Source organism: Diaporthe citri (assembly GCF_014595645.1).
Source record: "Diaporthe citri strain NFHF-8-4 chromosome Unknown scaffold_6, whole genome shotgun sequence".
Classification (NCBI taxonomy): domain Eukaryota; kingdom Fungi; phylum Ascomycota; class Sordariomycetes; order Diaporthales; family Diaporthaceae; genus Diaporthe; species Diaporthe citri.
Window position 1 is genome coordinate 2,732,921 of NW_025064851.1, and position 24,615 is coordinate 2,757,535.

Below are 24,615 nucleotides of genomic sequence, written 5' to 3' on the forward strand. Positions count from 1 at the left end.
GTCAATGGTAGCCTCGAGGAAACAGATATTGGGACCATTATAGGGACAGACAGGCGGTGAGGCAAGATGCTATCGACGACGTATCCCGTGAAGCCACCTAGTAGCAATATTCAAGTTGATAATGAATGCGACAGACCTGCATAATTCATAGCGAGAGCCGTTGCGAGAGCCATTGTGAGCTCGCGGCGGGTCGAAGGCAGAGTCGAGAATCGGGAAAAGGTGACAATGTCATTCAATTGCCAGTGCCGGCAGCTCGAGAGTCTAGACGGACAACATGCTGTCGTAGCCGGTCTGCCAACCCACGTGCCCGGCCCATATTCCAAGCTCGTGACGCAGTGAAGGCTTTGCGGCCTCGTCTCTGGCTACTAGCTGTCCATGGTCTCATTGAGCACCTCGCAGGAGTCCGTTCGTGGAGAGCCTCGAGTCCAGCCTGGGCGAGGATCGTTGGCGCACGATGCTCCCGCCGAGCACTCACCAGTCGCACGCCCTGCCCAAGAGAGCAGCCAGCTCCTCCAGATACTTCTTGTCCGTCTCATCGAACCCATTCTTCTCGGCACAATCGATGTCGACTTGGGAGGTATAAGTTAGCGCCTCTGCTCCGTTCTCGTATGCCCACCCGGCAGCGGCAGGGCAAGCGCTGCAGAGACCCGGCTGTTCCTGAATGTCGCTCCCTCCATGCGTGGTCCGAGGTAGTCCTGGGGCTGAGAGCAGTCACTCCCCACGCCTCAGGCGCTCCTGGAGGCGGCCTGCGGCATTGTGATTTGATCATCACCAGAGCCTCAAGGCTCTTCCTCATTGCACAGTGACAGCAGCCCACACCCAGAATAGCTCAAAACCGACCAACAGGGGAGCATATCCCCGACGGCCCAAAGTAGGAGCAAGAAGAATAGGAACAAGAGGTCGAGGAGAAGAGGCAACTCACTGATCCCAACCACCTTCTTCTCCACATGCCCGCCCTCCTCGGGGCTGACCACCTCCACGGTGACGGGGACGACGATCTCGCTCCTCGAGGCGCCGTCGCACGCGATGTGGCCCGGGAACGCGTCGACGTCCGGGACGAGCTGCGTCTGCTTCGCCGCCGCCGCCGTGCCGCACACGCCGCGGCCAAAGTCGATCGTCTGGCACGCCACCTGGCCCATGAAGGGCCCCAAGATGAGGCTCTTGCCGTGCGAGGTCGGGTCGAGGACGTAGAACCCTATGGGAGTGGAGGAAATGGTGAGTGAGCTGTTGGATGAGGTGGGGGGGGGGCAGGCGCGTGTGTGTTTGTGCGCGCCTTTGGGTCACAAGTGTGCCGTGGTAGGTGTGCCCGACCACTGATCTATCTGGAACGTAGAGGTCTGCGTCGGGCATGTCGAAGCCAAACCCCGGGTGTGGTGGGAAGAGGAGCAGGGAGATGGGCGTTGAACGTACCCGCCCAGTTCACGTCCTTGCTCGGGGAAGGGAGGCTCTTGTAAGCGTGCCACAGTAACGATGCGGTGTTTGCCAGGTTCCTGCGAGAATGGAAGAAAAGAGAATCCATGTCAATGACTCTCCTCCGTCTTTCACACACACATCCCCTCTCTCTCCTTCTCTCTCTTTTTCTGTGACGGCCGAGACAGCCCTCACAACAGATGAAAAGGGGGTGGGTGAGTCGCAATGCTCACTGTGGCTCATCCAAAACTTACGCAACCTGTTTTGCAATGAAGGGAAACCCCATCAGAACCTCGTCTTCTTTAAAATCCGGATGTCCCGGATAGCAGCGGCGGCGGCAGCAGGAGCAAAGCAGCCTGTGCCGGATATCCACAAGTGTGCGTGGCCTGGGGAGTTGGACATACCCAGTTTCTCTGGCCTTCGAACAGCGCCGCGGCCTGGTCAAGCACCTGCTGGAGGGCCTCCTCTTTGGAGACGCCCTTGGCGAATGTCGAAGCGTCGGCGTGGACCTGGGGTGACAGCCGGGGTCAGCAGAGTTGCTCGTTCACTCGGGGCAGTGACAGGACGTACCATCTTTTCGCTCACGCTCCTGTCTCTCTCCTGGTGGGCAGGTCGGGCCAATTGGGGAGACTCTGCGTCCAAGTGAGAGATTAAGTAGGCAGTTACCGAAGGAGAGCGCGGAGTGAGACGGGTTGAGGTTTCGGGGGGGGGGGGGGGGGGGGGGCGTAAAGAGGGATCTCAATATCTATTGCGGCTCGATGTGTCAGAGGCTGCGTGGGCTGTGGTCGCGAAGAACCTCCCGCCGTTGCAGGGTGCTAGGGAGCAACGGCGGGAATTGCGGGGCGGAAAACGGCTCACCGCCAACATGAGCGGAGAAAGCTCATCACGACAGCGCTGGCGAATGTCACTGCCACGAAATACAGGGCAATTCTGTCTACAGCATGTCAGCCAAGGAGCCAGTTTAGTATCACAACAGGTTTCGATATGCGAAGGTTTACATGTCTGTCTAGTGACTCCAACCGTTCGAAAATGCCTGTGTTCGCGTACATGTTGTAAACACATTTTGTAAACACACCACAACACACTCAGGGTCTTGCTACTTTGGGTTGGCGAGTCCAATTGGTATGCTTATAATGGCAAGAGAGGTTCGCGGGGCTTTTGATCACGGTCATGCACAATACTCAGAGAATGATCCGATACCAGATCTGCACTATCTGCAACACTTCATACTGCCGAGTCCAGATACATATACAAAACAGCATGTACGACACACGATCCAAACAAGTTCGAGAGCCGTAGGCAGCAAGTTAATGCTCCCGCAGGAACCCTTTGTTCAGTGTATAGCAAGTTGAGCTCTCTCAACCCTCACAAGCCGTCGGCTCCCTCTCATAAATCAAATGACACCAAACCAGAAAACACCACCGTTTGTTTCCTTTCAAATTGCAAGGCCACACAACCATGTCTTTTTGTGAGAAAATGTCAACAGGGAAAGAAAAATGACCTGTCCAACAAAGTGGTATCAAGGGTAAAATGCTCAAAGAGGCCGAACCGCTCAAGGAGTGAGGCGAAAAGTAAATGCGTGGGAGAGGAGGGAAGGTATATCTTGCGCCGATCATCGGCGTATGTACAGGTCTCTGAAGCCCCGTTCAGCTTTGGGGGCATGGCATGCACCGTTGTAGTGGATGCCAAAATTTGTGTCGTGATGGGCTTCAACGTCCAGTGTCCTGTTGCCGCTTTGGTCTAGAGGACAGGTGATGTGACGTCTTATGCGAAACCCATCGACTTCTTCCTGCGGCCAAACAACCTAGACCCACCGTTGGTCTCGGGTTGCTCGGCAGCGTAAGGAGCCGTGTTCATTGAAGGTGGAGGCCCAGAGCTCCGGAGGAAATCGGCCAGGTCGGATGTGCCACGCGATGGCACGGAGACGGCATCGCGAGGCTCGAATCTCTTCATCGGCACACGGCCGCTGGGTCGGGACGAGGACGTGCTGGACGGCACGCTGGGGACAGCCGGGGCCGCGCTGCTTGAACCGTAGCTCGGGAACAGGTCACCACCGGTGGGGATATTGACCTGGATAGGGATGTACCCCTTGCTCGCTGCTGGCGCGCTGCTCTTCTGGTTTTTCTGCGACTTCGTGGGGCTCTTCACCCCGTTCGAGTTTCCAGCAGCTGCACCACTGCTGCTGTTGTTCTGTCGGAATCGTGACATTAAACTAGGCGCACTCGCCTTTTTCTTGGGTGCCTGCGTAGGCTGTGCAGGCATGGTTTGTGTCCGCGGAAGATTGAAAGGAACTGGCGCCGACTCGGGCGGCGGCGGCGCACTGTTCAGGAAGTCTATCAAGCTTTCCTCCTTCGGCTGCTGTACCTTTCTCCTCGGTTGGGGGTCAAATTCGTCGTCCTCTTCCTCCTCGTCACTGATATCAATGGCATAAGGATCCCGCACCCGGTGTTGCTTGCGCTGCGGCATCATATCTGGTTCGTCGAATGGGTTACCGGTCTGTCCTGACGGCTGTTTTCTTCCAAGAAGAGCGCTCTGGGAGTTGATAGATGACTGGACAGACGGCGCAGACATTTCCGTCACATTTGTGGAGGCCTGGCTATAGCGCGTGTCGTGGATGTCGGGCAGCGTGGCATCCATGGCCTTGCCGCCAACGGCTGACTTCAACAAGTCTGAGTCCATGGTCGTTCGGAAAGGCGCCACAGTCCGAGGAATTCGAGGGTTGCCACCAGCGCTGGGTGGGCCACGGCGGATGAAATCAATAAGGTCGGAGTTGTCGCTGTCGTTGTCGACTGTAGCGCCCCTAGCCTGCAGACGAGCCCTGCTGACACTGCCGCTCATTGAAGGACGTCCGTAGTCGAGACTCATGTTGGCGCTCGGCTTCTGACGTGGAGCTGTCCTGTTGTTCATGAGACTTTGGTTCCGCTTGAGCGGTGCCGGACCAGGATCAGCACCAGAAGGACCAGTTGCACGTATGAACTCGGCGAACTCGACCAGTGATTCTCGAGGGACCCTGGCGTCTCTAGCTTGAGGCGCAGCCCCACGGGCCCTGTTTGCCATTGAGACAGGTGGAGCTCTCGGTGAAGGCCCGGCTGTTGAATCGGCCTCGGGCATGTCGACGGGATGCGAACTCAATGGCGATAGGCGCGTCACGGACCCCGACCTCTTCACGTCACCTGACTTGCTCGTAGCAGCAGAAGCAGCTCGGTCCCTGTTTGACTGACGAACATCCTCGCTCTTTCTTCCCTTGCCAGATACGCCGGATTGCATAGTCCTCGGCGAGCCCTGCGCAACCATTAGCACGTATTCCACGAGGCTCAGTCCAAAGTTCGGCACATTACCTCTATTTCACGCATGTTCTCTGGCGTCAACGTGTACTGGATGGTCTCGTTGCTATGAATGAGCTCCTCAAAGTTTCGCGCAACGTCCTCTGGTCGAGTGGCTGTGCTGTCCTGAGAACCTCGCGCGGCCCGTACCTTGTGAGAGGACGCAGACGATGACCCGGAGGTGTGTAGCTGGCGGATTGTGCTCTGGTCTTGTGAAGGGCGGGATGCATCTCCATATTCACGATGCAAATCAGGGCGGTCCACGGAGACGACACCGATGGTACCATGCTGAGATGCACCACCCAGCGAATGCCCGTGTCGATGCTGGTTAGTGCTAATGCTCTCCTCCGGAATTGGGGTGCTCGCGGGGCTGTTGGTTTGGTTGCCAAATGACCTTGGAGACCGTCTCGGGTGCCTCGGTGGTGGAGGCGCAACGTCATTCTCGAAAAATGTCCCAGAATCGGGAGGTGTGCTCAGAGCAGTTGACTTCTGCTGATCTACAGATTGCTGCTGCTGCTGCTGCTGCGGCTGGTCAGGGCTAGCGGGCGGGGGTGAGTGCGGCGTCTGACGCCTAACTGAACCAAAGAGAGGCTGCGTTCCATGAGATTGAGCCTGCTTTTGCTGTCCCAGGTGCTCTTCCCTGACAGTAGACTGTGCTTCTGATGCCTTGGGGCCAGTTGCTGTCTCCTTACGAGAAGCTACGGCAGCGGCGGGGCCAGAGGTCGCCGGGAGTTTCCGCACAGCAGGCTCCGTGCTCTCCTCGGCCTCAGATATTGGCTGTCCAACCTTTGCGCGTGACATGCCTGATGAGCCCGTAACAGGGATTTGGACGCCACGGCTGTCTTCGGCGACGCGTGGCTCCTCCAAGTTGGGTTGGGTCCGGATGCTGCTAGCCCTCGACACATCCCCGGAGCGCGAGGAGGAGCTGTTGCTCTGCTCCTGGGCCGAGCTCATCTGGGACCTGACTGAGGGCGTCCGTGGACTCGTAACGTTTACCAGCCTGAGAGATCCCGACCTGACCGGGAGAGTTTGGACGGACAAAGGTGGTCGAGAGCTTCTGTCAGAATTCGCAGGAGAATTGCTCCTGTTCGAGATGTTGGTCCCGATCGAAATCCTTGAGGAGGTCAGTATTTGGGCCTCCTCAACCTCGAAGTCCAACTCATCCGCATCGTCTTTGGTCCCGGCATGCTCATTCCGATCCGCAACCGCAGCACCTGTGACAGCCCCAACAGCAGCCGCAGCAACACCAACAATTTTGGGGATGAGACCTGTGGATTGAGGCTCTGATCCATCGACAAGGGCCTTTTCAGTGGAATTGCTGTTGTCGCCGTGGACTGTTTCCGTGTTGTGGACTTCCGTCTCTTCTGGGCTGGAGATGCTGTCCTCGATGCTGCCGTCGACTGGCTCGGTTCGGGAGCCGTTCATATCAACCTGATCTGCTGTTTCCGGCTCCTCAGCGTTATCATTTGCCTGGGCTGCGGCCTTCCTGTGCTGCTGAGGCGAGGCAGCCGGGGTTGGGAGTGAGTTTGCGCGCTTTCTCGTCGCTCTTGTTGGAGTGTGTGGTTCGGACGTGGGTGTCGGAGGCTCAGCCTTGGTTGTAACCGGGAAGATCATCATGCTCTTTGGTCGTGTGACGGTATCCAGCTCCTCCGGCTCATCTTCCTCTGGTTCGTCATCGCTGTAATGGACGAGGCCAGGCACCTCGATTTCGTCGATGTCTCTCTCACTCATCGGGAGTGGAACTGCTGCGGCCTGCATGTCATCCTCCCCTGCGGCAGCCTTGCCTACCAATGACTCTGGGTCCTCTCCGGTGGGGGACTCGGGAGCGGACTCTTGAACCGCAGGGGGCACGGCGCTCTCGGCAGACACACTACTCTGTCGGAAATGGAGAAGCCTCTCTCGTGACAAAGACTGCGGCGACATCTCGGCGGAACTGTATACCGGGTATCGTATCCGTTTCTTCCAGGCTCTCCACAATCTGCCCAACGTTCGGTCCAAGGCCACCCTCTCCATATCGACCTCCTCAACAACAATCCTGTCAACAACGTCCGAACGACCCTTGAGGCCATCATTCTGATCCTTCTCGTACTTGACGCGCATCCGATGCCAGGCTGCCTGCCCGGCCGAAATCAGGGCTTGCTCGCCCAAGAATTCGAGAATCGAGGTGAGGAAGATGGCGACCGCCGGAGACACAACCCCGCTAAGGTTCTCATCATCATCACTGAGTAAGCCTTCTTCCATGTGATGATCCTCGTCCTCCTCTTCCATGTCGCCCAAGGACGAATACACCATGCACCTCAACCTGGTTCGTTTCCAGACGAGCTCCAGGTCCCAGTCTCTGGGCGAGGGCGAGGGTTGGGACTGCAAGAACTCGTCGTCGTCACCACCACCCAAGTACTCGCGAAGCTCCTCATCAGCGTTGTTGATGGCATCCTTGGCCAGCTTCGGCTTAAGGACCTCGGTGACGGCGGGCCGGAGGGCAGCCAGGGTGGTGGAGCCAGACCTGGAGAGGAAGTTGAAAAGGAGGTGGTCAAGGAAGCCATTGACCAGACGCAGGGCGGCGAGGGAGACCAAGACGGTTTCCCCAGACGGCTGGAAGCCGTGCTGGTCGTACCAGGTATCGGCGTGGCTGTCGTGGTCGTTGGTGACAATCTGGGAGGCAGCGGAGGCAGCGATGAAGGCAGCCTCTGGTGACGCGGATAAGGGGGGTGACATGACGCTCAGGGCGGCGGTCGAGGGCCTGTCGCTAGAGATGCTGTGTGTTCTTGACCTGGAGGAGCCAGGTCTCTGGAAGGCGGTGGTCATCTCAGGCGAGGATCGAGACATGCCAGTCTCGAATGGGGACGCCATATTGGATCTTATTGCTCAAGCGAGAGCGCGGAGGGCATGCTCGGGCGAAGTTATGGGGCTGACCATTAACACTCGGGTCTAACGTCCCACAAGGCTGTATTTGACGGCTCGGCAGCGCACCGTAGTCGCGGGGCCGCCAAGGATGGCGAACAATGCAAACAGAGGTGACTGGTGGCCAATGGGTGGATGAAGCGGTCGGGTCAGGCGTCTGGCGTCTGGGGCGATTGAAGGGCGTTTGTAGGTGGAGGGTGACCGGCTAAGGTGGTCGGCGCAATGTGGGTGTAAAAGAAATGCGACGGGCTCACGGCAAGCTGCTTTGGAATATTAGTGCTGTGCGAGGTGAGCCGGCGTACTGAAACAAATAGGAGCAGGGAATGGCTGGACAGCGAGAATCGGGGCTTGTGTGTGATCAGCAGCGAGACTGGGATTTGGGGTCGTCCTGGTTGTCCTGGTCTTCATGCAGAGAAGGGTTGCACTGCAGACGCCTCTGCCTGGTTGTTCTCGCGTCTTGTAGAGTTGGACCGGCTGTGTGCTGCGCCCGATGCGAGAGTGTTGGAGAGTTGGTATGACGGAAGAGGCGGACTTTGCCTTTCCATAATTAGGAACAGATGGGGGCGGGATCGCTCTAAGTGAGCGTGGATTTGTGTGTGTATGGATGTGCGTGTGTATGCAGAGGTGCTATGTGTGGCAGGTGCCTATGTGTGTACTGTACTGATAGAGGGAGGGTGGGGCGGGGTGGCAGGGTGGGTGGTGGCGGAGGATGGGAGGATTGGACGCTGACAAGAGGCGCAGAGGAGCGGTAGGTGCTGCCAAGGTGCAGGAGGAGCGCAGGAGACGAGGATTCAGGGCGAGGGAGAGAGGGCAGCATGTGGCAGCGGCGAATGAGAACAGAGCAGGGCCACAAGGACGGTTGCAGTGTGGTTTTCTTCCGTCGCAAGCAGGATGCCGTTCAGGAACGGCACACTGTCGGACTGCTGTCTCTTGTTGGATGGGCTGCTCGGCACCCCGGGGACAGATGGTCGGGGCTCGACTGCTGGCTTATTGCCAGCCTGCACAGCGCAAGGTTCAGCCCAGCCCAGCCCAGCCCAGTCGAGTTGAGTTGAGTCGGGTCGGGTCGAGAGGAGTCGAGTCGGGTGGTTTCCGCCATCAGCCTCGACTCTCGATTCTGAACTCTGGGCTCTGGCCCGGGCTTTGAATTGACACTTGCTGCGACGTGACCTGCTTTGATGCTGACTGCTGAGGTTTGGAGCTGCGCCAAGGACGAGGTACCGTCTCCTCTCGTTGTCCATGTCCATCGAGGCGGCACACACCGTGGCTAGGTACAAGGCGAGCAAGCCACTTTGAGTCTCGCCTCTGAGCCCAAAACGAACTGGAACCCCCGACCATGACCCCGAGAGCGACCCTGTCCCAAGAGACTGCCCTTGGGAGACTTCAAGTGTAACAGCGGCATTCCGCGCAGGGAGGGGAGGGATGTTTGCGTGGATGATGAGGCATCACGACATGACATCGGACGGGGCACAGAACCCAAGCACTGGATGCTTACCTGCTCAGGAGGGAGCCCAGGATCGTGTCGTGCGGCACCCGAACAAAGCTTGAGCTTAGCAACAGCTCGGCTTCTGCAGTAAGATATAGAGTTCAAGGAGGCGCGACCAAGCGGCTCCAAAGTCGTTGTAGATATTGGATGGATGCTGGAGAAAAAAAGGTACGGTAGAGGGAAGGATGGGCGGCCGGTAGGGTTGGATGGAGGTGTGACGTGCCCTCGAGAAGCTTAAAGGGGACAGGTAGAGCTATCGCGAGAAAGAAAGAAAAATGTGACAGTCACGTATGCGTCTTCCCTCTCAAACCCGTGACAGGAAGAAAGTTATGACAGCCCGACAGACGGCGAGGAAGAAACATATGGTGTTGCACCGTGTTCGTGTCGTGGTTAGGATTGTGAACAGAACCAGACTGATTGACTGACTGAGGAACTGACTGACTGACTGACGACCGACTTGCATGCGTGTGGAGCAGCCAAGGGTATGGATCAGAGACGATGGAGACCACCTCCCACCCCACCTGGGCATCTGTTCTCCTACCTTATTACCTTGGTTCTAACTACCTCTAGATCATTATAGCACTGGGCATACCCGGGCAGGGTAGCGACCTCAATTGGTTGAAAGGGGGCCCAACACCCACTGGACTCGCGTGGTGCTGGGGCAGGTGCCTCCTCGCTCTGATACCGTCTAGCAATCTACTATGAACATGGCAGATGGGAAAGTGGGGCCTGTGGGCCTGTCCAATCCTCCACATCTCCTTTCAATCTTGCCTCTCCCCTCCCAATGCGACCCTGCAACTTGACTCCCCATTTTATCCATCCGTCCTCATCATCGCCCATGCTGCCAATCACCTGACCTGCAGATGCTCCTGTATTGTAGCTGCAGCTGCACCTGCACCTGCACCTGGAACCCCATCGTCACCAGCCCGACTGCCCGACTGCAGCACGGCAGCACAGCAGCACAGCAGCACAGCAGCACAGCAGCAACCTCAACAACATCTTCAGCCGGGGCCAAGAGGCAAAAAGGAAGCTGACAAGCACCCCAGACCGGCACCTGCACCTGCACCTGGACCGCGTTCCGTCCGGTCTATCCCTCCCTCACCCAAAGTCAAGCAGACTACCACGCCGTCAACGTCGACCACACCTTCGACCCCGACTAGCAGACGCCTCTATTGTGGATTTCAAGACTTCAGACTTCGTTTCTGTACCTAGGAAAAGGGGAATTGCCCCGGGCTGACCGGGGGCCTCCCTGTTGACGGCTGTGGGCCGGACCCATCTCCAACTGAGACATGCTACAGTGGTGGACCGCTTGACCCAAAACAGCTCCCGTGCACCACCACTACTGTGTATGCACTCCACCTGGGGCTAATGGCTTCTCGGTCTGGGCAGACGCGCAGATACGCACGCAGACAGACAGACCCGTGGTCCCCGTCCCCCAGCTCTCTTCGTAACATGTGTGGATGTGTGTCGACCACCACAAATTTCGGAACTGCTGCCCTACCCGACATCGATCGAGCCGTCCCAGGCGACCCAAAGGTGACAGGCGACGCGAGTCGAGCAGTCGTCGACGCGCACACCTTGATCTCCTCGGCCTGTCATCCAACAGCAGGGCGCAGACTTCCAAGCATGTCGACTCAAATCTGCTACGGACGACACAGCTCCCACCAACAACGCAAACGGGGCGCAATCTGGATTTGGAATAGGGGGTCCTGCCGCCATTGCCATGTCCGGTACCAAAACCTGCACATTTAGCGGCCAGCGGCCCCATTGGTACCGTTCCGGTGTGCGATCCAGCGACGGGTCTGCTGCAAGGTACCGGCGCAAAACGGGTAGTTCCCCAATAATCCCAAAGCACGAGCGATAGTGTTACTCGCGACCGTGCTCGCTTCTGGCGGTGGCGTGGGGCCTTTTGACTGCGCCCAGCAGACATCAACAACATCAACAGCAACAACCTCTTGATCGCGCCGATACTATTTGGAGCCCAGGTTTCATTGCAATTTCCTGCCCTACGGAAACACCCTGCCGGAAGGCGAGGACGGCACGCATTGACGAGTCTGATGTTGGGGATCTTCGGATCTTCTGCCGCAGGACCTCCCAAGAGATCCATCACCTGTGCAGTCCCGATCATTTTGGCACAGACGCTGCGCGTCACCTGATTGGGCCTGCACCTCACCCTCGAAGGCTCGTGCGATTGACTTTTCAGCAATCCACGGCACACGGCGGCTCCGTGACCTCGCAGGCACCAATGTTGAGCTGCACTGCACCTGGGAAATGCTTTTACAGGCTTGGCATGTGAATACGACTTCGTAGGCGATAGTCGCTGCGAGTCATCATTCATGACGGGATGAATAGGCCGGCGCAGAGGCTTGCGAGTGGTCAAAGCACTTGCTTGCTGCTTCGAGCAGGTCAACGCAACGTCGCACGTCCCTTCGAACAGCACCCTTGGCGATCTGCATTCGCCAAATGTCGTGGTCGGATTTCAAAGTGCAGCATCTCTCGAGTCAATGACCAAGGCCGGGTCGCCAAATGACGGGGCCACAGGCACAACCTCGCTTGAATCGACGCACTGAACTTGGGCGATGCACACCGGTCTCGAGAATTTCATTGCAAGGACCAAGTCGGCCCTTGGTACACACACAGTAGACGGACGGGTGCGGTCGTTCTTGGGGACAAGACATCAGAACCGCTTGGCTTCCTTCCGAATGTCGCAACTTCCCTTGGGAGGGTGAAGACTAAATCTACCACTTTGACCAGCTTCCCTGCGCTCGCGCCCGTGTGCAAACAGAACCCAACAGGCTGGAGAGCTATTTGCCACTAGGTTTGGCAAATGAGCATTGGACACGAACGAACCTTAAAAGTACTGTCGATTGACCTTCACAAACTCTGGTCCCAGATGCAACCTGAGGAACCAGTTTATTCGCGACAGGCTCACGACACAGGATCGCAGGCGGAAAACCTATAATCCTTCGGCATATAGCGACTATACCGGTACAGAAAGCCGCCCCTCGTCACCGATTGGCTGCTTGCTGCCATCAATCCATCTCATGGCTTGCCGGGCTTACGATGGAATGCACTCTCGATCTGCGATACAAAATAAAACCGTAGCTCGCACACAGCAATCAAGGAGGGCTTCCGGCCCTTGTTGCAGATCGTCGAACGCAACCTGGGAAATTCCGTTAGCCTGCTGACGGCAGGATCGTCAGCCTTGTCACTGAGTCTCTCTTCTAAGTCCCGGGACCCACACCCGCTTCGGTCACTAGCACCTTGGCGCTACTGCAGCTGGTTTCCGGCGCGCATAATGGGAAATTGCCACCCAGACGGGAGACGTATCTCTGGTCGTCTGAGTCTCGCTTTTGCTCGGAAAATAGCAATCAGCATCAGCCTCAGCATCAGCAACAGAGGAACTTGGGGCATGCGAAAACATCTACGCCGCTACTGTTGTTGTCTCAGGTGCGATTTCCGGGTAAGCCGCACGGGACATCGGCATCCGTCCATTGGAGACGTCGCGGGGAGCACCACTCAACCGGTATCTGAAGGTGACATTCGGCCTGGATGTGTTTGGAGCGGCCACCTTGACTGCCCCTTGTTTTGCGCTCCTGGTGGCTGCGTTACCTACTGCCTATCTCTGAACAAGGCGAGACCGACATCGCCGTTGCCGACAAGTGCCGGCATCGCTGCGCGAAAAACGGCTGGGCGTTGTGTGGCAATTGCGAAATGCCCGCGGAAGAATTCTGACAGTGTAACACAGCGCTTTCGAAGCGCAGCCCAATACACCAATATCGGTCAATCCGGGTGTTGTAGTTCATCACACAGAAGATCTCACCTCTCGTCAGAACTGAGGGCTGAGCTCTACGTCATTCGGTCAAGGAATCCATTCGCGCATCTCGTTCACAAAGCCCTTCCACTTCTTATGGAAGCCTCACCGCATCCTGGTCTGTCTGTTGCACAAGAGGCCCCCAAAAGGAAAAGGATTCCACAGGATCTCTGGGTCCGAGTGGGCATTAGCCCTTCCGGCCCTCTTCCCTTGCTCACGTTCTACCGCCGATTGGTGCTGCGGTCTGGCGACGCAGGCAGCCTGGTTGCCTTGTGTCCCCGTGATGAGCTGTCCGCCCGCAGCGTAGAGGAAGCTGGCCAGTACCTCCCGCGCCTGGTTTCCTCCTTCCATGTGGCTTGGGTTGACTGCGCGTGTGAGTGGGTAAAGCTCGCGGCTTCTTCACGTTGCCGAGCCGTGTGATTTGACGGGGAATCGGTGCCTTTCGGAAGACAAAGTCTATGTGATGAGCGGCTCAGCTCACGTGGTGCTGGGTGACGGCTCCAAGACAGCGGGATCCTGCGGTTCCAGCTGGGCACAAAGGGAAGCCTGCGGCACAGGCACGTAACATCAGCCATCGATACTGTCTGTGTGCTTTTCAGAGGACACCGGTGCTGGACAAGGCCCAGGGCGGGTCGCGAACCTGTTGACATGACTTCGACCTCCTGGTGCAAAGCGCAGCCTCCTTTGATTGAGAACACCGCTATATGTCTTCTCTCATCAGTAGGGCGAGCCTACTGATGTCACCCCATCATCAGCTGAAAGTCAGATGAAGAGGAGGCTGGAACTACACCGATGGTATTACATGTCCTGCGTGAACACGCCTCTCAGTCCATGATCGGCCCACCGACTGACCGTTCATGCTGAGCTATATTGTTGAGAACCGGCAGGCCCTATAAGCTTGGCTCACATGTTTGCTCAGTCGCTGGCGTCTTGCTATGCCGCTCGTGGCCGGACCAGAACTCCTGGGCCAAGTTGGCGCGTCTCTGGACAGGTAGGTATTGGCCGCAATGCCATGGCTGGACAACATGCAGCTTGTTAGTCACAGGCTCACCAGGCAAGGACAAGCCTTTAGCGTTTCGCCGTCTCCTGGGACAACCTCAAAGAGAGGACAGCATCAGTCGGGAACGGCGACCGTGAACTGGCTTGCGACTCACGCAGACCCGGCGCTCGGCCTGAGATGCCGTGATGATGGTGGTCGCATATGCTACGTGGGAGAGGGCAGAGAGTGCTGTGCTTTGCCATGACTTTGATCGAAATAATAATATCTTCTCCCGACACTGCCTAATTATGCGCGTTTGCCCGACTGGTAGGCTGTACTCCTCCGATAGCCAACGGTGGTAGACACCCGGAACGGTCAGAGTACCTATGTACCATTACTGGAATTCTTGAGGCACGGCGGACAACTCTTTTTGCAAAGTGGCGACAGGAATGGCATATACGTGCTATCAAATGGGTCTCAGTAGGTGGTCCAATAGATGTGTCTTCACTGGCATGGAGGCGTTCATGTGTCTGCCAACTCCTTCAGGGAGCTGTCTAGATCTTGATTATGGACTACAGCGGCTCTCTTCTCGAGCCAGCCGACAAATAATTATGTACATGTCATGTCCTACAGACACCGTTGACCTTTAATAGCAAGAAAGCCCCATGAAAGTTTTCTAGTCCATACAAGTGCTTAGCCGTGTTGCCGTGGGTCCCGATGCCATGATGATGCTCCTTTACCCTCAGACCGTACGTAATGTCTCATCTGGCCAAATGATGAGATCTGGGCGCCGCACAGAACCAGTAAACATTCCAAATCCCCAGAACCTTTCGAAAGCATGTGAGACGCGTGAAATGCTGTGGCACAAACACTCGTGATCAACACAGGCCGACACACACCGAGCTGTGCGATTTGTGCAATATGACGAGGATATCGAGTACTGTATTCGAATAGCGACCGAGCTTGACAAATGCTTAGAACAAAGGGAAAGCACGTTTCGGTCATCGAGTTGGTTGAAAGGAAGGTCGTGACATAATATCGTCATCTCATGGGTCGTAAAAAATCGGTCGATAATGCCGAAGATGTGGGAATGCGTGCTGTACTCCCGCGTTCCTAGTATTCCTTCGAGCTGCGCCATGGCAAAATGATTCCCAGCCCCAGCATGGTGAATATCCAGCCAGAACGCCTATAGAATTCAAGGGACAAAGGCTCAACCGTCCATGTCCAGATCGTTTGTGCCTCACCGAGAGGCCCTATCCAGATAGGTCGATCAAAATGTTTCCACGATATGTGGCATTTGAAAGCGAGTATTCCCCAAATGGTGATGTAATCTAGGCATCCGTCATCACCGTATCGCTCAGGTTGTCGTCCTGGTAATCCTCTTGAGGTCCCCAGTTGCCCTCAAAGACGGTAGCACCTGCGCGGCGGTGAGTAGTGACCCATCTGACAGACTCCACGTCGAGCACCTGTTGAATTGAAGGGCGATCTGAGGGCTCTGGGGCGAGCATCCACTGGACGATGTTGTCGAGCGAGTTCAGGTGTCCCGCGTCGACCATGAAATCGGGAGGGTGCTCAAGCTCGACACGCTTGGGAGTGCCAAACAGATTGCTGGCATCATGGGTAGACGAGGTTGTGAAGTTGAAGGGGAAGTTTTGCCGGCTGTCATCTGCATAATAGCGTGCCTCGCCGGCGGTGTGCTCCTCTTGAGAGAGCGGAGAGACACCAGTCGTGGTGTCAAGATCCCCAACGATGGGCATTCCTGTCGCATCTCGGACCAGAGCATCGGCTTCACTCCCAGTCAGAGGACCCGTTGGGACAGCAGAGAAGTTGCCTTCTCGCAATGCTAGCCAGTGAGGTCCGTTGTCAGGAAGCCAGACGTTGCTGGCGATCTCAAACATGATCAAGCCAAGTGCGAAAACATCGGCAGGCTTGTCGTACTTGCCCTGGAGGATCTCCGGAGCGATGTAGCGTCGATCTCCTTCACCTTCGATGCCACGAGCTGCTGGCCAAGTGGTCGCCAAGCCAAAGTCCCCGATCTTGAGGGTACCTTCATAGTTGATAAGAACATTTGCCGGCTTGAAATCGAGGTGAATAAAACCAGCCTCGTGGATGCTCTGAAGGCCCTGTAGATTTTGTTAGTGGATCGTACAAACTGGACTCGAACGACTTCAAAGTACATACCATGCTGGCCTCGACCAATATCTTCCAGATCCTGAAGTCGTCCAGTCGACCTGCAGAACCGACATTGCCCAGAAACTCCGAGAGACTACCCTCCTCGCAATATTCGGTTTGGATGTAAAGATGGAATTGCTTCTCCCAGCTGTCGACGTACTGTAGGACATGGGGATATCCTCGAAGGGCCTTCAATATGTTCACCTCTCTAAGCTTAGCCTCGCGATCCTTGGCACCGAAGAAAGGAAGGCGGGTCTTCTTCACAGCAAACACGCGTGCTTGCGACGGCGTTGGGGGTGTGCCAGGAGTGCCGCTAATGGAAGCCGCGGTCTTTTGCTCACTGGTCTCTGTGGCCTTGAAGACCTGAGAAAATTCTCCCTTTCCGATAAGTTCGACGTGGTCGAAAACAGAGTTGAGAACCATGTCAACATCGGCTGGGCCTTGGCCATTGATAGGTGTGATGCTCATGCGACGGTCAGCAAAGCCAAAGTGGTCAGCCTGTCTCGAGGTCGGTGTTGCCGGTGGGAATGATCCAAATGTCGTATTACCCGGTGCTTCATGGTTAGATATGGAGAGAGAACTAGGATCGGGAGGGATGAGGTTGCTGTTGCTGCACGGAGTCTTCGGAGAGCTCGCTCTGAGGCTGTCCAGAGGGCCCAATGGGCTTGCTGTAATCACGTAGGTTGTTTCAGCAAACTCAACTTTCTTTTGACTAGATAGAGTCGGGGTGGTAGAACGAAGCTTGAGCGGCTTCGGGGTCAGATGGGACCCTCGCCGGGCTCGAGAATCTCCGAAAGAGAGGAACGATTCTGAGAATGGCGAAGATAGACCGCCTTCAGGCGCAGCATTGGTATTGGCTGCCCCGGAGGACGTCTGATCCGCATTGCCCGTGGCTGTTGCGCTTCTGTTGAAAGGTGCCGACTTACACATTGGATCGGGCGTTGGGCGACGATCACGGAAGCCAACAGCAGAGGCTGGAGCTGGCATGGCCCTCGCAAAAGGGGTCTCGCCTACTGCACCGACCGATCTGGAATTTCCCAGGCTCCTGAACAAGACTGACTTGGTTGGCGTGGGTGGGAACTCAATATCAGCAAAGCTCTGAGGGTCGATATCCGAGTCGAAGTTGAATATGCTGCCCTTGCGAGTGTGGCCTGTCTGGAGAGGCCTGAACAAGCTGGCTACCTTCTCAGGTTCTCCGAGGACGAAGTTGTTGTCTTTGCGGCCCGGGGCAAATGGACTGGAGGGCGACCCGAAAGAATGACGGTGGCGCCCCTTGCCGCCGCCGGATGAGGGCGGGTATGTATTGGAAGGGTAGATCGGCTTCTTGCATGGGGTGTCAGGCATGACTGCTTTCGATCCACCAAATGAAGGCTCCTTTTCTGGATTGCGGTTCACCTTCGAAATCAACCCCGTCGACTTAAAGGCATCCTGAAGCGGCCTGGCTGACTTGTAGGCTGGCGTCGCTGTGTTCCTGTTGCCGCCATCGTGTGCAGGCCGCGCCCCGAGGGGCAGGGACTTCGCGAACGCATGGGCTCTCGGCTTTTCGAATTGAACAGGAATATGGGTAGGAGACTCGTCTGCAATACTTGAGTTGGAGGAAGAGGTTGTGAGCGATCGCGACAAGGGATGCGGCTGCGGCGGAGCATTTTGTCGGTCTAGCATGTGTAGTGACGGGTTCGGCAAGGGTGGCTGCGTAGAAAATGGGCTGTCGCGGGACAGAGCTGGTTGTACGAATTGGTCCAGGGACACGCGCGGTCTGTTCCGGGCATTTGGAGTAGACGCTTCGGCGCCGAGTTGCGCCAGGTGCTTTTCGCCCTGTCGTCGTCCCCAAGACGATCTGTCGTCTTGCCGTTGCTGGAGAGTTGACTTGCGCAACGAGTCAGAACGGCGAGGCATTGCGGCTGGCGTCGGCGAGGCCAAATTGTCGCGGAAGATCAAGGACTGGTTGTCCAGCTCGTATTCCTTGTTTGGGTCTTCGTGGATCTCGAAGCACTGAGGCGCAGGCGAGGAAACGTCGAATATGTCAGAGCCCTCCGTAGGGAAGTTCGAAATTCCGTGCAGACTACGCCGCTTCGCAACCGGATTGTCAACATGGGCCTGGTCGGGATTCATGACCGCATCGCTGCGCTTCAATGGACTGATCGAATTCGAGGGGATCGAGTCCGTCTTGAAGTCGAACAGGCGCGGGAAGGTGTTCTTGGAAGCACCAGACACGTCCAGATGCATGGAGTGGCGCGAGTGGTGCTTCTCAGAGCTCTTGCGTGACGTGGGGCTTAATGTCATCGGGACGTTGCCAAAGAGGTCGTTTTCCTGGCCCGTCAACGTGTCCGCGGCGGGCGGTGAAGACGAGAGGGTAGAGTTTCCAGAATCCGTCGTGTTGCTCAAGGCGCGCTTGATCGGGCTCTTGGGGGAAACGCGATGAGCTCGAGAAATCGGTTTGGCAGATGCGGCCTTCGGTTTGCCGGATCGCAGGGAGAGTTTTACACCGGCTCGAAAAGGTGTTGCGAGGTTAGACTGCGAGTATTGATGCGACAGATGAGGAGCAGACGCTGGTGGCATGGGTCGTTGAATGACGCGACAAGGCGACGGTGAATTTGGAGATGAGAGGGAGCCGTCGGAGCTCTGAGATGCTGCCCTCACGAGATTGAATTTTGAAGGTGAACGGGAGATGGAGCGTCTCAACGAGCGCACCGCAGCAGTGACATCAACGTGATGGACACTGTTTGGTGAAGGGAGGGTAAGAGTGCCGCCGCTGCCGTTGGAATACGACATGACTTTGGATGTCAATGTCAAAGATGAATTCTAGGCTTCGTCGCAGTAGGGAGTATTAGTGATGCGCAGTAAATAGCACACGCTTTCGGCTCGTGGTGGTTGATGTTCAGGCGGCAATGATGGGACAGGCAGAAACCAAAAGCTCAGGCAACAGAATGAATAGGACAGGGAGATAGTAAGTCGGCCAATGTGGAAAAGGGAGGGTCAAGACGAAAGGTCCGGTTCGCCTCGGACCATTTCGAAGGTGTTCGACGACTTCTGACCCAGGGTGGCGATGTTTCGATGACTGCTGACAAAGTAAAGCACTTTTGGGCGCCGTAAACAGGTGACGAGGAGGGGTTGACGCGATTCGATGCAGATAGTGGAGGCGACAGTCAAGGCAGGAGATAATGAGATTCCGTTCTAGCCTTGCTGCTTGCGATCAGGACCACAGCCTGGCTCAGGGTCCAAATGGGCGTGGCGGTGGAAGCGCCCAGATGCGACAGCACAGGATATTTGGGTTGGTTGTAAGGATGGCTGACTGCTGATGTCTGTTGAAGCAGTGGCGACTCGCGACAAGAGGTGTATCTTGTTCCCTCTTCGCGTGAGTGTAGGCAAGGCCTTGGCGGTAAGAGATGGACAGAGCACGTCACAGGTGTCTGTGCCACAGGAGGAGCGTCCGTGATCTCGATCGAGATGAGATGGGTTGGGAGGTGTGGTGTGCTGGTAGGGGAGTGACAGGATGATGGGTGTATGGATGGGCGGATGGATGGACAGATCCAAGTGTGGTGCGGGCGCAGGAGGTGCAGGAACAGGTGGGAGTGGTGGCAGAGCAGGCTAAAAAAGTGGCAGCTTCCTTGTTAGAGTGCCTGGTCTCTGCTCGTGTGTATGTGTGTGTATGTGGCTCTGCCTCACGCTCATGCTCTTTCATGCGGCGTGCAGCAGTGGAAGTCGCGCTCTTGTTTACCCCTTTCCTTATTGGGACACCGCATTCGCGGTTGCAAGACGCGTTTTTGTGGGGGCAGTTGCAAGGCGGTGGACACAACCCCTGTCACTTTCCCCTTTGGCATGTGGTCTTGGCATGCATGAGATGGCATATCCCTCCCAAGATTCGATTTCCCCATCAACCCTTGCCAGGCTGACAGCTTGTTTACTGCAGTGTTATCAGAGGAGCCTTTCATCACCGGGTGACTAGTAACGTGCTTCTACTAGATGAAAATCTTTAGCAGTCCGGCATCATGCATCTCTAGTACTACCTAAGGTACCTACCTAGGTAGGTAGCCCCGGGCACTATTCAATCCCTTCAAATTCGAATGGCCCTTGTCGCCATCAGAGCAGCCCCAACAAACAAACGATCCCTTTTCCCCTGTCCCTTTTTCCCATTCTGTCTTCTTCTTTTGCAGGTGGACAAACACAGTCAGTCCTCAGCCAAGCAGTTTCTAAAAACAACCAGGTCTCCCTATTGTTTCGAACAACTGGGGGTCTTGGCCTGGTGTAAGAGAGTGAGACCATCCAACAACAACAATAAACAATAACAACACCAACCCCCTCCTTTTCTGGGGTGGCGGAATTTCCGCATCCTCAAGACCCTCTCTGGCCTCTCCAGCACTCCCGAGACCCCTGGGTCCCTCCTTTCGGGGTCATCTCAGGGTCTGAGGGTCTACTCCGTCCAGGCCGGACTTGGATGACTGGGCCCATGGGCCTGGGTCGAAGCCGCCTGTGGAGCCATCAGGCACGCTTTTGCTCACTGCCCAATCAATCACACGCCCTGGAAGTGGCAAGGTGGGATTGTGTGGATGAGAAGGGGCGGCACGACGGCACTCTCTGCAGCCCACCATCCGCCCGTCTGCGCAACCCTGGTCAGGTTTCGATTCGGAAGCACAAGACGCGCCAGAAGCCGCCAAAAAGATGCTGTTCACTCGTCCTCCTCGCCGCGGCATCCCGTAAGCAATGACGCAGTGCCGTGAAGCTTAACAAAATTCCCAATGTGTGCCTGAAAGGCTACTTAGGTGTGTTGACTCTGCTCTGGTTCCTCAGGAGACGAGACGCAGACACGCTCTTGACCTAACCGAGTAGGGGACCTCAGGGTCTTCTGCCTTGTGACGTGTACCCTGAGGACCCTTTATTTACAATGCGACATCATCGTGGCCCTCGGTCATCGAGGGGGACCGGAGCATCGGCCGATATCCATTTCTGGCTTGCTCTCAGGATTTCGTGAAACTCTGTGCTAAAATGAACGACACGAGGCCACGTTGCTGACCGGCTGCCCTGGCTGTCCCTGACTGCCAGACGCGGCCACGCAGCATCTCGCGCGCACGCATGACAACAACGGCCGGAAATGGCTACAGGAAGGTGACGAGAACACTTACTCGAGCCCAAATTTAGGTTCAATACATTGTCAGCCCAGCTAGCCCGGATGGCTTCTCGGAAACCAAGTCTGCGGAGTACAGTACTCCGTATCTGGCCCCCTTTTGTCGCTTGTTGTCAGCTGGACAAATATGGATTCTACACGACGCTGATCAAAACAAACAATACATCATCGCCCTCCCCCCTTCCTCACCTTCGCTATCTGTCCGTCTCTCCGTCCGCCCGTCCAACGACCCAAAATCCCGCATATGGCATCACATTGCAATCTCGCCACATTCATGCCACGTTTTGTTCCTGCTTCCTCTCTGTCAACACTCCCCTTCTCGCTGAAGCACCACAACAACCCTCCCATCTCCCCTCCCCCAGACTGAAGGGTCCTCTCCTGCCGCGGTGGGTCCCCACCCATGCACATCGACAATCAAGAATCCCACGGCACGGCCGCGCCCCAATCTTTCTTTCTTCAGCAGCCAGGGGTCCAGCGGCCCGTCCCCCTTTTCCCACCAAACTCGGCTCCAACGGCTCCGAGGACGACGCAGGAGTTCGGACGAAATATGCAACGTCTCGGACACGAGCATGCATGGCTGCACTGACCACCTTGTCTTGACTTTTAAGATTACGTTCCAATATAGGGTGGACGGGACTATCGCCTTGACCCCCCTCCTGCAAAGTCAACGCGCACCTTTATTTCACTCCGTGGCTTCACGTAGAACACAAGAAGGGTGGGTATCATCTCGTCAATTACTATTGAAATCGGCCCCTTCATTTCCCGGTCGCTTGTCTTAATAACTCTTCAGCCATGGCCATTTATCTTGACCTGCCAGGCACCAGGCATACGCCCTCATGTTGATGAGCTCTTAATTACCTGACCCGGGATCTGCTTGCTCTTGTCCTGTCGCAACATACATGAAGCTAGAGCCGGACTGTTGAAATGTAGAGATCTGGTTCTCATAGCCGTCTAGCCCTTGTTCAGATCGAGCAGGCCTCCACGTTGGCTGTGTTGCATGAGAGCTTTCAAATACTCCACTTCCAGTATTGTAGGTGCAGACGCACTGGCTTATTAGTTAGGGCCCAACATTGACCCGTATCCATTCGCACCATAGCCCGATGTCTTCAAAGAACATCAGCCGCCGGCCCAAGCGCTCCTTGCTCCACGCCGGGTTCGGCGCCGCGCCTTCGACCGGGCTGCCCGTCTCATCGACCGCCCGGCCCTCGTCGTCGACGATGTTGCACGACTCGACCTGTACCACGCCGTTGCGCTCGATGTCGACCGTGACCTGCGCGGGCCGTCCTCGGTAAGGGAACATGATTTGTAGCTTGGGATTTGGTTGCGGGTGGGCGTTCAGAGTGATGTCAATCTTGACAGTTCCTTGATCTGACGATGCGTCGGCGGTGACCTGCTCATTCTCCTGTGCCCTCGTGTCCTTGTTGCCCTCGCTCATCCAGGCATCGAACTCGTCTGCCTTCGCGGTTACCACTTTGGCCGGTACATCTAACCTGGTCTTCGCAGATGCCATTGGCTTCTCCTCTCCAATGCCGAATGCTCTGTCGAGGAGAATTTGAAGAAAAGCGTACTGCCGCAGGGTGGGAAGCATGGCAACCAACTGCGAGGGGTGTGAGAAAGGCAGGTCAGTCAAAGCCTGCCCGTAGACAGGCTTGTGTATGAACAGTCGGTTCTCATATGTCTTTGGTGCCGGCTTCTTGTCCTTGGTAAAAGCCTTGACCAACTTCGTTGCTGTGATCACCCGCGGCTCTGCTGCGTTGTAGTCAGGGCCGGGAGGGAAAATAAGACTGTCAAATGTCGGTATGTATGGCGGCGGATCACCAACAGGTGCTCCCGTCACATGTCGCATCTCTATCCACACGCTGAACGGGAGAGTGACGGGCGGGTCGAATGCGGCCATGAACATGATATCGGGCAGCTTCGGGCCCGTCAGTGCCATCAGGCCGTCATGAGGTTGTGAGCCGTCGTCCCCAGGTAATATGCAGTCCGGTGGTTGTTGCCAATCCAACATAGGCTCTTGCAGCCCATCTGTGGCTGGCATCTCGATGTCATCCGCCAGCCACTCACTGGACACTCTGACAGGAGCAGGATAGAGCGGGTCCCTTGGTGCGCAGCCGATCAGAATGCCCCAGGTCTTTGCGCTCTTGATCTTCTCTTTGGCTTGCTCGCCACGTGGGATGTATAGCCTGTTCTCGCGCCAGAAGTCCAGACACATTCCCACATGTCCTCTCTCGTGCATGACTGGTCGGCCGTTCCGTTCACACATCGCGACGACTCTGATGTGTTCGTCACCCTTTGTAATAAGCTCTGCGTTGTCGTGTAGTCGCTTGACGTCCCATTCATGCAACTTCTCCAGACTCTCATAGAGTCCTGCTACAGCATCATGGGTTACAAGGTGAGGCTTCGCGCCGTCCTTACCCAAGACGCTCAGCTTGTCCAAGGCTGCGAGACGTTCCAGGTTCGCGGCAAACTTGTCGAGAGACTTGGTCCATGGGTGTTGTCCGGGTGCCAGTTTCAGGTCATCGAGGAGTATTGCTTCAGCCTTGCTCGCGTATTTCGTCACAGGGTCTTTCGACACGGAAAAGTCCAGTTTGACCGTCTGCGCAACATGGTCTTTCATGCCAATCTCCAAGGCGACAGTATCACCCGCAATGACAAAGTTCTTGATGGGTGGGACGTCTTCCCACATGCAGTCCAGTCCGACCCTCTTAGTCAGTCTTTCCAGGCCCTCGTTGCTGACGACACCCTTCTTTTGCTGCAAGACCATTAGCTCATTGTCAGCCGACGTCAGGGTGTCATATGCGGAGAAGTACCCTCAATATCTGCAGTACATCATTCAGCCTATTCTGCCGCTCCTCGTCGCCACTGGGCCGCGGCATGCCCATCGATGTGATGCCCATGTTGTCCACCAAAGACGCATCGAAACTCGCCATGAAGGCTGCGGCGGAGGGGCTGTCGAAATTCATGGGCGCGGCGCCAGTCTGGCTGTTGCTGCCCATCAGGGTCCCCGTAGTCGCAGGCGATTTCTTGATCTGCTGCGGAGACGATCTCGGTCCATGAGGGGAGAAGGCATGTAGGTTCGAGTACGGGGTCGAGGCCGACGCGCCAGGAGTACCAATCGCGCCATGGTGCGACTGCTGCGGGGTCTTGCCCTGCTGCGAAGGCGCGGGCTTCATGGACTGCGGAGTGGCCATCGTGATCGCCTTCTCAGACGAGGCTTTCGGCGAGTGCTGAGCGGATTCGAGGTTGCTATGGGCAGGTCGCAGACGGTCGAGCTTGGACACCTAGACGATCAGCAAAGGCGGCGCGTTGCCATTTCTATCAATGACTGATACTGGTGGTTCCGCGGGGACAGTGGGTATGGGGCACGATGATGAGCGCCACACCAACAATGGATGTTGAAGGAGGTGACGT

At 56.4% G+C, this 24,615-nt stretch overlaps 4 protein-coding genes across 4 annotated transcripts; all 4 read right to left on the bottom strand.

The window, feature by feature from the left end:
• Positions 1-381: 381 nt before the first annotated feature.
• INS49_012759 (uncharacterized protein) lies at positions 382-1,983 on the bottom strand (the record flags this gene model as incomplete). The annotated part of the gene is made up of 6 exons (XM_043173461.1): positions 382-430; positions 476-569; positions 923-1,224; positions 1,411-1,490; positions 1,815-1,919; positions 1,981-1,983. 6 exons carry the CDS (start codon positions 1,981-1,983, stop codon positions 382-384), a joined length of 633 nt encoding a protein of 210 aa, XP_043022758.1.
• Positions 1,984-3,174: 1,191 nt separating this feature from the next.
• Positions 3,175-7,583, bottom strand: INS49_012760 (uncharacterized protein; the record flags this gene model as incomplete). The annotated part of the gene is made up of 2 exons (XM_043173462.1): positions 3,175-4,692; positions 4,749-7,583. The coding sequence occupies 2 exons, from the start codon at positions 7,581-7,583 to the stop codon at positions 3,175-3,177; spliced, it is 4,353 nt and encodes a 1,450-aa protein (XP_043022759.1).
• Positions 7,584-15,241: 7,658 nt separating this feature from the next.
• Positions 15,242-18,854, bottom strand: INS49_012761 (uncharacterized protein; the record flags this gene model as incomplete). Its single annotated transcript, XM_043173463.1, has 2 exons — positions 15,242-16,033; positions 16,092-18,854. 2 exons carry the CDS (start codon positions 18,852-18,854, stop codon positions 15,242-15,244), a joined length of 3,555 nt encoding a protein of 1,184 aa, XP_043022760.1.
• A 3,407-nt stretch (positions 18,855-22,261) lies between these two features.
• On the bottom strand, positions 22,262-24,395 carry INS49_012762 (uncharacterized protein; the record flags this gene model as incomplete). The annotated part of the gene is made up of 2 exons (XM_043173464.1): positions 22,262-23,956; positions 24,015-24,395. The coding sequence occupies 2 exons, from the start codon at positions 24,393-24,395 to the stop codon at positions 22,262-22,264; spliced, it is 2,076 nt and encodes a 691-aa protein (XP_043022761.1).
• Positions 24,396-24,615: the final 220 nt, after the last annotated feature.